The sequence below is a fragment of the Pezoporus occidentalis genome, unplaced genomic scaffold (assembly GCF_034315485.1).
Source record: "Pezoporus occidentalis ecotype Australia unplaced genomic scaffold, CSIRO_AGI_Poc_V1 ctg169, whole genome shotgun sequence".
Classification (NCBI taxonomy): domain Eukaryota; kingdom Metazoa; phylum Chordata; class Aves; order Psittaciformes; family Psittacidae; genus Pezoporus; species Pezoporus occidentalis.
In genome coordinates, this window is record NW_026913521.1 from 1,026,094 (window position 1) to 1,040,201 (window position 14,108).

At 41.5% G+C, this 14,108-nt stretch overlaps 1 protein-coding gene across 1 annotated transcript in view; it reads right to left on the reverse strand.

Moving 5' to 3' along the window:
* Positions 1-6,599, reverse strand: part of SDK1 (sidekick cell adhesion molecule 1) — a 422,287-nt gene extending 415,688 nt beyond the window's left edge. Inside the window, exons 1-2 of the mRNA XM_062613568.1 lie at positions 6,439-6,599; positions 4,557-5,944 (exon numbers count right to left, since the gene is read on the reverse strand). Of these exons, the coding sequence (XP_062469552.1) occupies positions 4,557-5,016 (460 nt within the window). The 5' untranslated portion in view covers positions 5,017-5,944; positions 6,439-6,599. The remainder of the gene's footprint in view (positions 1-4,556; positions 5,945-6,438) is intronic.
* Positions 6,600-14,108: the final 7,509 nt, after the last annotated feature.

Here is a 14,108-nt window from a genome sequence, read left to right on the forward strand (position 1 = left end):
TTTGTTGTTCAAAACGTATGACTATACACAGAGATGACAGAACCTTTCAGAACAACCTTTCAAGGACTACGAGTCACAGACACAGATTCCCTTCCATTCTTCGTATGTGAAAGCCACACAGTGTAACTGCCACAACTTCTCTCTCCAGGTCAGTCCTGGGCTAAGCATCTTCTGGTAATGCATGCAAACAGTACTGATAAAGACTTACTACATATGCTCTTCCTTCACCTCTAATAGTACTATTACACTGCACTCTCAAGAAACCCTGTACCTAAAATGTTACTAGAGATATATACGCATCTTTCTGAACTTGCTTTGAAAAGTCTTGAGTATAAGCCATTTTCAGAAGAATGTAAGCATATAAACCAAACCTAGATTGACCACAGCAGAGAGTCAGAAATCACATGCTATGGCCACAGAAACGGCCAACTCTCTCCACCCCATTTCTATTTAGACAAGGCTTTCATCTACTCCTCCAGATCAATTTTTCAATTATTATAATAATATACACAAAGAATTCACCTGCTTAAAAACTAGCACATACTTAAAACGTTCATCTAAAGAAAGGGGATACAAGAGGTAAATCCAATACAAATTAATGAGTTTCCAATAACCAGTAACAGAATCTTTTTGTAATTAGAAATGCATCATTCTATACTTAAGTCAGAACACTCTTCACTCTCCATTAAGCACTGCCGTCATATTTAACCATTTCTGTTCTTCCAACAACTATACAGGCAAGTTGCTTACCATCTCTGCATCTGATGCAGTTTGAAATTTGCTTGAAAACACTTCCTATACTTAGCATATTTAGAAATTACACCGGATCAAATATTTGAATTAAAAAAGTTGGGCCCCAGGAACATTTTCTTCTATCTACCATGTCATGGCTTCTGTCAAAGTATAATAGGTATCAGTATCACCTTAAATGCACATTCAGGTACACGTAGAATTCTGAATTACAGATTTGATCAAGGAGCATAAAAAAGATTATACTTCCATTGCTGTAAAACTAAGAAAAATCAGACAGGCTTCACTTTCTTAATATTTAAAGATACCCATCTCCTGCAGGAAAAGCTTAAAGCTTTACACTGCTTTTATCTATTCCGAAATCATTCTGAACAACAGCCATCAATCCCAGGGAGTATATTTTTTAAGTATTCTTTCACTCCTCCACAAAAGGAAGATGTTGGGAAGATACTTAAAGCCATTAAGATGCATGTAGAGTAGCCTCTAGCAACTTCCAACCTATTTAAATAAGCAGAATTTTTCTATTTCCACACAAATATTCTAGTATTTTAGTAAACATTTTGTACCTCAGCAGGCATCAGTGTTTGTTAATCTCATACATAACTAATAAATTCCAATCCTACGACGACCTCCATGGATTCAACAGGACTATGCCCAGGCACGCTAGACCCCTGAGCTAGACGTCACTGCAGGAAAATGTTCTAAGTACAGCAGTCAGTTACTGCATGGAAATGATTCACTTCTACCATCACCTTGCAAATTCTAATTTGATAATTATAGTGATTATCAATTAGCATCTCATCACTATTTGATGACACACAATGACTTGAGGCTAACTAGCACCTAATACTCAAATTTAACAAAACTGCCAAGAAAAGAGGCGCCATGGTAGAGACTGGCGGGCATAAAGAAAGAACTGAGTAAACAAAGAAATGTGCAACAGTTTTCAGGCTCTTACAGGTTAATTTTTCTGACAAGCTTCCATTCACAGACAGGCCAGTGTAATGGTGAGATACACACAGTCTGAACAGGCATCTCTGCAGGTCTGCAGCCATTACAGAAGCAGGAGAACCATCCTTGGCTGCGCACATGGGACAGGCCACAACATTCGTCATCTGTATATTTCTTCCACCCAGAAAATCATTCACACAATGAGGTCTGCACTGACAATACTAAGGTTTGAAGAGAATGCTTTAATACGCAGTACAACAAACCTCTGTATGCTCTGAAATAATTAAATTCACTTTGAAAAGGAAAAAGAAATCAAATAAATCATTATATGTAATTATGTAAGACAACTACCGGAAGACAGAGAAGCTGGAGAGCTAAGTACAAAATGAATTTACAAGTGGTTTTATCTACAATTTGCCTCAGATCTGCTTTTACCAGGATGATCATTCAAGTATTGGAGAATACTCAACCAACCTGTTGCTGTAGAAAACCTTTTCTTCTGTTCATCTTACAGTATGAACACTTAATCTCAACAGCTTTATCTAATCTGTTTCCTCTGAACTAAGAACCTGTATTTCAGTATGCCCAAAATATTTATTTCTTTAATGCTGAAGTAGTTATTACAGAAACATTAGCTGGTTATAGCATAGGAATATGATTCATTCAAAACAGCCATGGCCCATATATTTAGAATGCTCATTTTTTTTTAATCAGACAAAAAAATTGGAGTCATGTAATTCTCTCATGCATATGACCGCATCGTTCCATTAAAAACTTTCTGTGGCTGCAGCAAAACTTCCATTTTGGTGAAGGACTTGTATGAAAATTGTCATTTTCTCTCTAAAGTAAATCTTTGTATAAAAATGATGAATGTATTAGGATCCATTAGAATTCAGAGTGCAGAAAGAACAGTAAGTTATGAATGAATACAAATTTTGTGAAAACCCAGTAGAAGCTCTCTGCCTTAAGACCTCCACACTGGTTTACGTATCAAAGAATTTTTAAAGTACTAACTGTAATGTAGGCTTTTTGGATTATATAAAAAAGGTATTTTGTTTCTGCATTATATAATTGTCCTCTAAACACCATGCCTTCATCTGCACCAAAGTTTCTCAGAAATAGTATTTCTCACTTTGCTCCCTCTCTCCCTCTTAAATACTGATGTGTCAAACTAACTTGGTATTAGGACTTTAGGATACTTTGTAAACACTACAGAACCCCTCGAGATATGCATTACCTAAAACTGATACTACTACAAATACTTAGTAATCCAAAATTTGCTATTGAAACATTTTTCTATAGTATGTGCTAAACTAAAGTTTCAACTCACTTTTAATCTATTAATACAGCTGGTTTACTACTAAGCCACACCAAACTGGTTTACATGACATCTAAACTGATTCCTGAATCACTAGCACCTTAAACTGCCTTATATGAATTTTTTTGCATTTTTAACATAAACAGCAAGAACCATGAGCACCTGTGCTCCAAAAGCACCACGTTGTCATCTATCAGTAACAAGTACCAAAAGGAAAGAAGGTAAATTTTAATCTGCAGAGAGAATCATTTCAGGTATGTCTTGCTTCAGAATAACAATGCCCTGTTAGGGCTTGCAGGCCTCAGCATAAGTAGTTTGGGAGTAGCAATGACAGCATAAACAAAGCACTGAGAAAGGTTTATGAGGGTGGAGTCCATTATTAAACACTAGATTAAAACTCTTCTGTAACCTGCGGCTCCAAACTTTCCGAGTATGCAGTAGTAAACCCTGAGCAAGCAATCTACAGCAGACTTGGCTTAAAACCCCTCTTCCTCAACACACAAGCCCATCCAGCTATTAAAACTGAATGCACCGTTGTTCCCTCTGACATACTTGAAAACAAAGAACTAAAACACAAAGACCATTCCCCTTTATAGAGTATTAACTTCCGCTTCTAATAACTAACGCCTCGTCCCACAAGATACAGTTCTGCATTGTCCAACACACACCACTTCAGTCAGACAATGCACACAGCAATAAAACTCAACCCAGCAAAGAAAGTGAAAGCTGCGTTTGTTCAGCATGTTATTTGGCGCAGCCAACTGTAATGCTTCTGCCTGCCATTTATTGTTTACTCTGTCAAAGGATTATTAAGAATTAAACTACATTTGGCAATTTTTTTGAGAAGGCAATTTACATGCAAAGTGACTGGCACTTGATATTTAAAGTCTATTGGTCGACTCTGACCCTTCCTTTACAAGTGACTCATTTGACTGCAAGGATCTGTGATGTGGAAATGCTCAGATACGAATCAATTGCAGTTTTTGTCTCGGGTAAATGTTACTTGGCAATCCAAAAGAAGCGAACAATGCTGGAACCAAGGTTCACATAGAATAGTATTCATATGTTTAAAGAATTCCTTTTACATGCCTGATTTACTTCTAGTTGGCGGATTTATGACTCCCCTTCCCCTAATAACTTATCTCAGTGCACAGTGTTTTTAAACACACACACACACCAGCAGTTAACTCCTTTGCTGCCTAAAAGGACAGAAATGTACGGACATATTTAAGCAAATAATAAAAAGCAGGTTTGGTTCTGGTAGGGCTTTTGAGTCTCAGTGGAAGGCTGGAATAGGGGAAGGATAGGACAAGAAAGGGAGAAAAACACATAGGTACAGTTTGCAAATCCATGTTCCATAAAGAAACGATTGTGTGTAAGAAACGACCATTGCTGGATGAAATCAGCTCAGTGCAAATTCTGCAGTTTACCTCTGACAAGGATAAAGTAAAAGGGTTTCTCTGCACCCGAGCGAGATCCCCTTCCTCTGAGAAGGCAGATGCGACATTTCTATAAACAAAAACGTCTCTAGCCCTACCTTGTGCCAGTGCTTGCAACATGTGGAGCTGAAGCAACAGAAACGCCCACCATCCCCGACAGAAGATGAAACAGAAGTTTAACTTTATCATCATTCCGCCTCGCCTGCTATTCCTCCGGGCAGTAATTTCGCGATCCACGGTTCTTGCCTCACTGCTCCCCATCCGATCCGACTGCCTGCCACTCCTGACAGCACTTTGGTCATTGCTCATTCCGTACCTCGAGGCCGGGCTCTCCGCGGTGGGGTGGGTACATCCCCCCCTGTCTTTGCCCCGCAGCCTGGGGGGAGCCGATCCCCCCACTTCACAGGAGCGGCGGACTCTTTGATTTGTGCTCACTCCGCATGCAGCCCGAAAGCAGCACTCCCCGTGCCTCCCGGTATGATAATCGCCACCTAAGTCAATGTTTCTGGTGGAGATATTGATTGCACCAAAACAACCAGTCAGAAATGTGAAACACATGTTTCCCCGCGCTGTCACATCCAATGCCTTCCACAGAAAGCGAGTAAGTTTATGGGCGTCAGTATTTCAGTAAATCCAGATCCTTCAGCACATCGCTAACAGAAACAGAGAGACTGATCCATCTCAGCCACCAGCAGACAATCCAAAGAGTACCTTTCATACCGCAGCGATGATGGAAACTGCTCCCCGCGTGATTCTTATGAAGCGTGGTGAGTTTTCCAGCATGTGTCCCATTCTCCTGTGGAAACCTTCCCGGTAGAAGCGTTAAAATTCTCGTGGCAGGAAAAGAAAAAAGGGTTGAGGGAAAAAAAAAAAACAAAACCCACCAACTAATTGAAAGTATCTTGTTATTCCTTGCACTAAGGATTTATTTCAGACAATTTCAAGATTAGCCATGCAGACAGGGTAGTCTCCAGATATCCCCGCAAAGCTCTGCATAGTTTATATTAATCCGATTTTCCTTTGGATACAAATCTCTGTCGTCAACAGGAGGGTCTGAGGGGTCCTCGGGCAGGTAAACCCAGCAGCTGTGGCTGTGACTCCGGCTCGCTGGGCAGTCAGTCCGCCACAGGCCAGCGGCGATGTCACTTGAACTCTCACGTTCAGCCGGAGGTAGGGAAAACCTCAGCCGATCGCATCTCCCTCCTCCCCCTCGAACACTGGTGCCGATGTCTCTCTTGCAGGCACACCACAATAAAAAATCACCTCTAACATGTAAAGCGCTGTTTTTCTGGCCGGCTGTGGCGGCAGCAACGAAACAAATGCTCAGCTGGAGAGTGTCCGGGGCGGGGGGCGGAGGGATAATCTCCCTAAACAAACAGCAACAAGGTGAAATCCTTCCAGCTTTGCTTAGATGGACTCCTGCTCTCCTTGTTTATGCAGCCTAGGAATCCCGGTTCTTCCTCTCAGCGTCTCTCCCTCACAGAAGCTGTAAACACAAGAGGGGAAAGCGCTATCACAACAGCGGCGGCAATAAAACCCTACCGAAAAAAAAAATATATAAATAAATAAATGAAAAAGGCGCTGGAGGTTTTACATTTAAACAATGCATCGGGTATTGTTCCAGTCCCGCCTTCTGAAAAGGGAAAAGTTTCGTGAGAGATTCCCCCCCCCCCCCTTATTTAAAAAGAAAGGAGTAACTGTAAAAGAAGCGCACCCAGGGTAAAGGCACGTTAAAAACAAAGCACCTAAGCGCGAAGTTGATAGAACACAGTTCGCGTCTGCTCTCCCCCGCCCCCAAACGCAGCCTCAACTTTTCTCGTCTCCTGCAGCACCAGCGCGGTTTAACCCTCTCCTGGCAGCGCTCGCACCTCACAACACCCCCACAGGGCCGCCTGCCTCCGCCCCGCCGCCGGCTCCCCCTCAGCGCCGGCTCCCTCGCCACAGCCCCCTCTCTTCTCACCCCACCTTCCCCTGACCTACACCTCAACGGGGCCGTGTCTGTGTGGGGAAACATCCTCCGCGGAGCAGTGGAGGGAGCTATGGGCACGGGGGAACGTGTGTGGAACACTGGGGACTGGGCGGGAGAAGGGGGAAAGTGTTTCGGTACCGCTTTACCTCCGGCTCCCCACAGACATATTCCCCCCCCGCCTCACTCCCCTCAGCGGGACCTGCCCGCCGCCGCCGCCCCGCCCGCCTCACAAGGCCAGGCCGCTGATTGGCCGGCAGGGGAAAGAGAAGGAGGGGGGGAAGGGGGCGCGCGCGCCGGACCCGCGCAAGGCGGGAGGGACGTCGCCGCCGCCACCGCGTTCCCGCCGCTCGCCAACGGCCCGCGCGCGTGCGCGCCAGCCCGGCGAGACGCTTTCCCGCGTCCCCGCGCTCGCGGCGCCCCCGCTAGGCCTGTGCCGCGCTGTCGTCTCCGCGCCGATACCGCGGGTTCGAATCCCGATCTGGCGGCTGCGGCTGGCAGGGGGCACGGCCGGGGTGCGGCTGCCTTGAGCCGGCGCTGTTCCCGGCGGCTGTGCTATTTTTTTTGTGAGCCAGCGAGGAAAGCAGCAGGTATGTGATGAAGCCAGCGAGCCCGGAGGTGCAAATTAACCCCCCCCCTTCCTGCCCTTTGTGTGGTGTCTCATTCAGCCCGCGAGGTTGGCAGCGCGGCGAAGTTTCAGAGCTCGGTTTGGTTTCACTCAGGGAGTGTTTGAGTCGAAGATTGGCAGCCAGCTTCTGCGCCTTCTTTTCCTTTCTGACAAGCTGTCTCTTATGATAGAGCCGTGCAGGCAAAGGCGGTAAATTACCCCATCAACTGCAAGGTCATTTTTTTTGTGTTGTCAAGCGTTGGCATTACGGGTTTCTCACCGAAGTGTGGTATTCAAGAAGGTATCTTTTACATCCTGCTTTTATTAGTCTTTAAAATAAAAGAGTTGCAGTATCTTCAGTTTTCACACCACCCCAGTGCAGGTGAACAGCAGTTACTAGTTCTGTGATAATGTCCATCTCGTGTGTATGACACATGCTCCACAGTTCCCCCTCTTTTCTATCCAGCCATCACACTCGGCCAACTACTGATAATCTTTCCCCTTGACCCTCCCTTTGCATCTCACAGGTAAATCTTGCCTGCCACCTCCTCATCTCCCCTGGTGCCTGTTATTAAGGTTTATGACATCCATTTTCTCCCCTCCCGTGTTCCCTGTGTGTTAAACCTCGTTGTGCCTGTGCTCAACGAGTTGCTGTACTTAAATTCTTCTCCTGACACCTTTTCCTGGTAACTAAAAGATACGAGCTGTACTTCAACAGCCGTCTCTCCCCTGTGCTCAATAGGGTGCAAACAGCGTTTCTGTTGTATCTCTCACACCATGCTTTCCTTTTTTTGTGTGTTGACCACATGAATAATTATCTACAGATATCAGGCCCCAGTGCTTATGATTTTCCCTTCAATATGTCCGTTTTGAGAACAATGCAGAGTGAACCCGGATTGTTTTCAGCTGTGTTGAGAACTGACCTCAAGGAAGTAACAGTCCGGTTGTCACTCCCTTTGCGCCATGAATAGTCGTTAATTTACTGCAGCATAAAGAAACTTTTTTGATTTAACTAGTAATGTGGGTGGGACTGATTTAACTGGAAATGGAAAGTACTTAATTGTGTTTGGGGGCTGGTTTCTTTTTAAAGTACCATTAACAAAGGAGCATAGAGCTGGTGATGGAAATTTTAGCTGAAGATTTCAATCAAAATCAGTTTGATCTCTAAGGAGAGCACTCGCTGCTTCCTTGTGAGCAGTTTGCAGTGGTTATGTTATTACTGTCTCAAAAAGAGTCATTGTGAAGCTGTTAAGCTTAAAAACAAAGACGCTACCGAAAAGAAATACTGATTTCTATTACCTGGATGAATTTTAGTGAAAGCTTGTTTCCTCTTGGAATTAATACATTTGCCTTGCAGCACTTTAAATCTGTTCAACATGCAAGTGTTAAGAATGGGAAGCTAACCTATTTTCATCGTTTAGGCCATGGTGTTTAAAAATTCCTTTAACGTGGTAATGTATTTTGTCATTGCCAACTCTACATCTTGGGTGAAATCTTTTCAGTTTATTTCCTTATTTTTAGCAATAACCACGTCACTTTGACATGTCAGGGAGGACAAAACTTGTGGTTGGTTTTGTAGTGGGTTTTTTATTTGCCTTGGTTGCAATAACTGTACTTAATAGTGTTCAAACCAGAAAAAAAAAGATTGCCTCAAGCCTTGCTATTTGGATTAGTGAAAGCATTTGATTATTTTACTACCTTTGTTGTGTACCTGCTTCTATACTTGCCTATATGCATGTAACAAATGAGAAACTAAACCATTAAACATGCATATGGAAGACTGAAAATCAGAAACAGCAAATTTGATGCTCATAAAGACTGAAAAAAAGAAAAGAAGGGCTTGGATTTTCAGGGACTCTGAAAGTAAGTAAAAGAAAAGAAGCAGCAGTGTAATTAATTTAATTTAAAGATGGAGAAAAGGAGGTAAAAGAGGTTTTTTCCCAATGACTGTTATGTTCTGCAGTGAGGTGTGAATATGGTAAATCTTCTAAGGGCTGCTGACTTTTGTATAATTAATACAGAATGGTGGAACATTTTATTTACATAAGTGGCAAGACAGTGAGCCAAAAGAGAAAGGCATAGAAAGCTCCGCTACTTAAGACTGGCCGCTTAATGGAAGTCAGCTTTCTAGCCAAGAAAATGGAATCATAGAACTACTTTCAGAGGAAAATCTTGCCACTGTTGTACACCCTTAATTCTTAGTTTCCTTTTACAAGACTTTGTATCTTCTAGGGTGTAGTTTATTGACTCTTTCTAGTATTTGGAGCTAGAAAACTAAGGGACCTTTCTCCTTGAGAGAGCAGTCTCTCATACAAATATTTTTATATGGTTTTTTGAGAGATGCAGCAGGTTGTTTTGACCTACTGTATTTCCTGATGCAGTGTCTGGTTCTTGCAGTCACTGATGAGTACTACTCAACTGGGTTGTAGATTACACCAAATAAGGTTTTTCAGCCACGTAATTGCTATGGTTTGCTTGCCTACTTGAGTCCTGTAAGCCAAGTAATTATCCGCATTCATTCTTTGACATATATATGATTAATATTGTATTATGTGGTATTTTCCACTAGTGCACTTCCTTGGATGATGGCTTACTCTACTTGAAAAATGTAACTGGTTAGGAAAAACCCTTATCAAAAACTTGGAAAGCTATATGGAGAAAGCTATGAACGCTGTTAACAGGCAAAATGAAATTATACTGTTGCAACCGGAAAATTAATATTCTAGTAAGATCTCATTGAAAGTAATGTAGAACAATTCATATTTCTATTTTCTTGGATAGAAGTGTTTACTACAGAAGGTATAGATCTTGTAGGTACCCTGAAAACACCATTTGATGGTTTGTTCCTGCACTTCCATTTTCCTTCACTCAAAGATTCACAGTGCAAAACCAAGCAAGCGATTGCATTGACTACTGTGGGGTTGTCCCAGCAGACTTTTATATTGCCTTCCCTTTTCTCCCAAGAGGGACAGCACTTTAGAAAAAGATGAGTATGTGAGTAGCGAGCAACTTCAAATGGGGTTGTTTTTCACCTTACTGAGTCAACCTGAATGCAGTAAACTCTTGGGATGGGGCTAAAATCTCCTTTAGCAAGGGTATATTCCCAAGGGTCACTAACCAGCTGCTTTGCTTCTGTGGTGTAAATATACTTATACGTCAATAATGAACACTAGAAGAGAAGGAAAAAAATATCACATTACATAGCTGGAAGTCTCAGGGGTGGCATTAAACAATGACTTCACCATACTTCTGGAAGCATCTTCTGCAGTGAACACTGTTGCAAGCACAAGAATAACTCCGGTTTAAATAACTTAATACGGTGTCAATTTATGAAGCCTCAAACCAAGCAGAATGACAGATTTTTGTTTTCTCCATGTAGTTTGAATTTACATTAAAAAAAAAAAATAGATTTATATACCTCTTAGGTCTGATTTTAAATTCAGAAATGCTAGCAAGCTCACAGTTACATGCTTTCGCTTCCTGCTCAATATGATTGAGCTTAGGAGTGCGGGAACAGAGGAGGTGCAGTTCTAAGGCACAGTGGTAAAAGTTGAGGGCAGAGTGAATAGATCCAAATGTATGCTTCATGGCTTTTTGGAGTCCGGGAGCTATCCTGATAGTACAGCTGTGTTTATGTTCAATACTGCTAAGCTGATATGGACAGTGTCTGTACAGTCAGGAGAAGGGGCTGGTGTAGTTTCTGAATTATCCCATCTTCTGTGTTACACCGATGTAACAATAGGCTTTCCTATTCAGCTATCAGAAGACGTTCTCAATGACCTAGCCGTCTTGCCCTGCTGTGTTTTACGGAGTAGAGTTAGTGAAGTAACATAAAAGATCAAGGCAACAGGTTCTGCGTTTTTGAAATGTAAACGTTTGAAAACATTCTTAGAGCCTCCCAGAGGAAGACTACAGGGGCTGTAATAATTCTACTCCACACTAGTTTGGCTACAATGTAGAGAGAGATCTTATTTTAAGAAGTCTGTGTCTTCAAACACCAGCTGGTCTGGCTATCCAGCCATGGGTTGCTGGGATTGCCCTTTTCATGATTCAGATGATGCCCCAGGTGTAAGTGACCTGAACACTTTGAAGAGTCCCTGAAATTGCCCATAAATACTAGGGAGGACTTTGGACAAAGACTAAATCTTTTGGTTGTACCTAACCTTTACACGTACAAGTGCCATCCTGGGGACTTTCTCAAGCTTCTAGTCGATTGGGGGGAAAAAAAGAAAGCACAACCTGAAGCCGTAAGTACAAAAGGAATCTACTAAATTGGAGCTGAATATTACTACTGAAATGTGTTAATGCATCAGCTTGCACTTGATCACACTTGTTAGAAGACTTTCAAAGATCACCATGAGACTATAGGGAGTGTTAGCTATGCTCTTCCCACCACCACCCCCACCCCTTTATTTTTCTCCAGAACTGAAGCAAAACCCACCTACAACATTAAAGGCTTCTGCAGGATGTGCTTCAGGTACACATAAAATGTTAAGCACTTTGAAATGAGACTAGATTTCAGGGTGGTTTCCATTCTTCAAAGTGGTAACTTTGATAGAAAAAGTAAATTTTTAAGAAAAAAAATAAACAAAAAGCTGAAGTCACTGCGTACTCTACAAGATCTAGTGGGAATTCTTCTGGTTTTCTTAATCTGCTGATCTTACTGTATGAAGATGCTATAATGGGACCATGGTTTCACCCATCAAGGATGCTGGTTCAGTAGTATTGTCTCCCATATGCTTACTCACAAAGATATTGTGAGAACTTAAGCAACATCCTTGCAGTCCCTGGACAGTGTTGTAGAAGACTGTGTTTTTATCAAGCACATGTTTTTTTTCAGATTGCCATGGATTAACAAACAGCCCTTGCTCACACAGCACCACACCCCCCTTGAGGGACTGGGGAGGAGAATCAGGGAAAACAGGTAAAACCTGTGGGTTGTGATAGGAACAGTTTAATAATTGACATAAAATACTATAATTATAATGAAAAGAGAGACAAGAAAAAGAGAAATAAAACCCAAGAAAAACAAGTGATGCACAATACGTAAATCAGCTCACCACCTGCAGACCAATGCCCAGCCCATATGGAGTATCCCTTTGGCTAGTTTGGGTCTGGTGTACTGGCTCTGCTCCCTCTCAGCATCTTATGTCCCTCCTCGCTGGCCAAGCATGAGAAACTGAAAGGTTTCAAATGAAGATTTAAATCCAGAGAAATCTGCCGCTATGGAGATTTCAGTAAAGAGTTTTCTGCTGTAATAAGACCACTGCTTTTAATTACTTTTTGTCTGTGTTAAACTTTTGGGCCTGCACACTTGGGTATATCCAGGAATTTTCCAGATTCACTGATGACTGTGGTTGAGACATCAGGCTTAGATTCCATAACTCTGTAGAAATAAATGAACCAAACTGTGTCAGTTCAGGGTGATGAAGTAAGAGGATTAAGATGAGTGAGCCAGTGTGCCAGCTGGTTTTTACAAGTACTGCTATTCTGGCATAAAATTAAGGTTGTCCCAAAATATTTTCCTCCAGTTTTTGATGCAGAGGATCTTCACCAGCAGGTTCTTATCTTTAGCAGCTAAAATAGTGTATTTGTCACCACAGTTCTCCTTGGTTGCATCCTTGCGTACATCAGCTCATCCCTTCTCCTGACTGACTGTCTATAATTTGACTGGCATCTAATCAGTGCTTCACTGCTTTTCAGCACTGCTTCTTCTCACTTCTGTGATTCTTCCCTATGAGCTCTTTTTTTTTTTATTTCAAGATGATCAAAAGCAATTATATTATATCTCTGAATCTGTTCAAGATAGGACAAGAGTCCAGATTAACACCAGAGAGCTTTCTTTTCTACAGGTCTCTTATCGTGACTCTACTGCAGAAATTAATTTTGTGGAAATCCAGGCTGGACACAGACAGTACATTTTACCATTCTCATAGCTGTAGCTCAAGGTTATTATTGCTGTTCTGTGCTCAGAAGAGAGGAATGCATACTAATTACAGAAATTTTATCTTAATTTCCAGAGCATTTTAATGTTGTTTTTAAAGGGTAATTGAAATATTTTCCAAATGATTCCTTGCACCGTTCTTAGGAAAGCTGTAGGAAACTGTATTTAAATGTGTACTTTGTACTGGATTTAAAAATCTCACTTTTCAGTAGTAAACAGAATATGGAATGCATAGTCCTTGAAAAAACCACCCACAACAAAGGAATTCACACTAGTGGTAAACCTACACAGCAGCAGAATATTGTGGTAGCTTTGACTTCAGTGGCTGAAATAAAGGAGAAATAAGAGAGTAAAAATACAACAATCTTTAAAGATTGTTTTAAAGAAAGTAGCCAAGTTTCATGGTTATTTACATAGGATCCACTGGTTTTTCTTAACTGCTCTGTCATGCGTCTATGCAGTAATTTGGAATGCTTATACTATAACCAGATGCCAGCATTATTCTTCAGAGAGTACTCAGAACGTAGTGAGTGCAAGACAGATGGATGGAGAAGAATCAATAGTTCAGAGAACGACATCAGATGCATGCATTTCGTGTAGGTCAAGTTTGATGAAACCTAAGTTGCATGAATCAACACTTCTGGTGTAAATAATTCACAGTAATAGAGAAAAAACCCACTTTGCTTATATGGGATGAATGTATATATACTTTTAAAGTAATGATAATATGTTCTAACTCTTTAGTTGATTTATATGTGCATGTGTTTCTACTAATACAGGGTTTGGGGACACCAAAAGATTGGAGATTTTTTCTTTTAATACTGAGTTCAGCAAGATATGAAAAACTTCATGAAATTTAAACTCAGTGGCAGTTGCAGTACAATAAAGCTACAGGTTTTTGCCTTTTTAATTCATATATTGTAAAAAAACACTGTTAATCTTCACATTAATATTTAAACCTGATCTCACTCCTGACTTTGTATGCATATCATCAGCTTTTAAGTGTTCCGAGATGACTATAATGTGACCTTCCTTTGGGAGCAGCTCCATAGTGTTCTCATAGGTACAAGATGAAAAAGTACATACTACAAGGTGAGATTACATGCTATATAAAGCACTTAGTAATAAGGGCA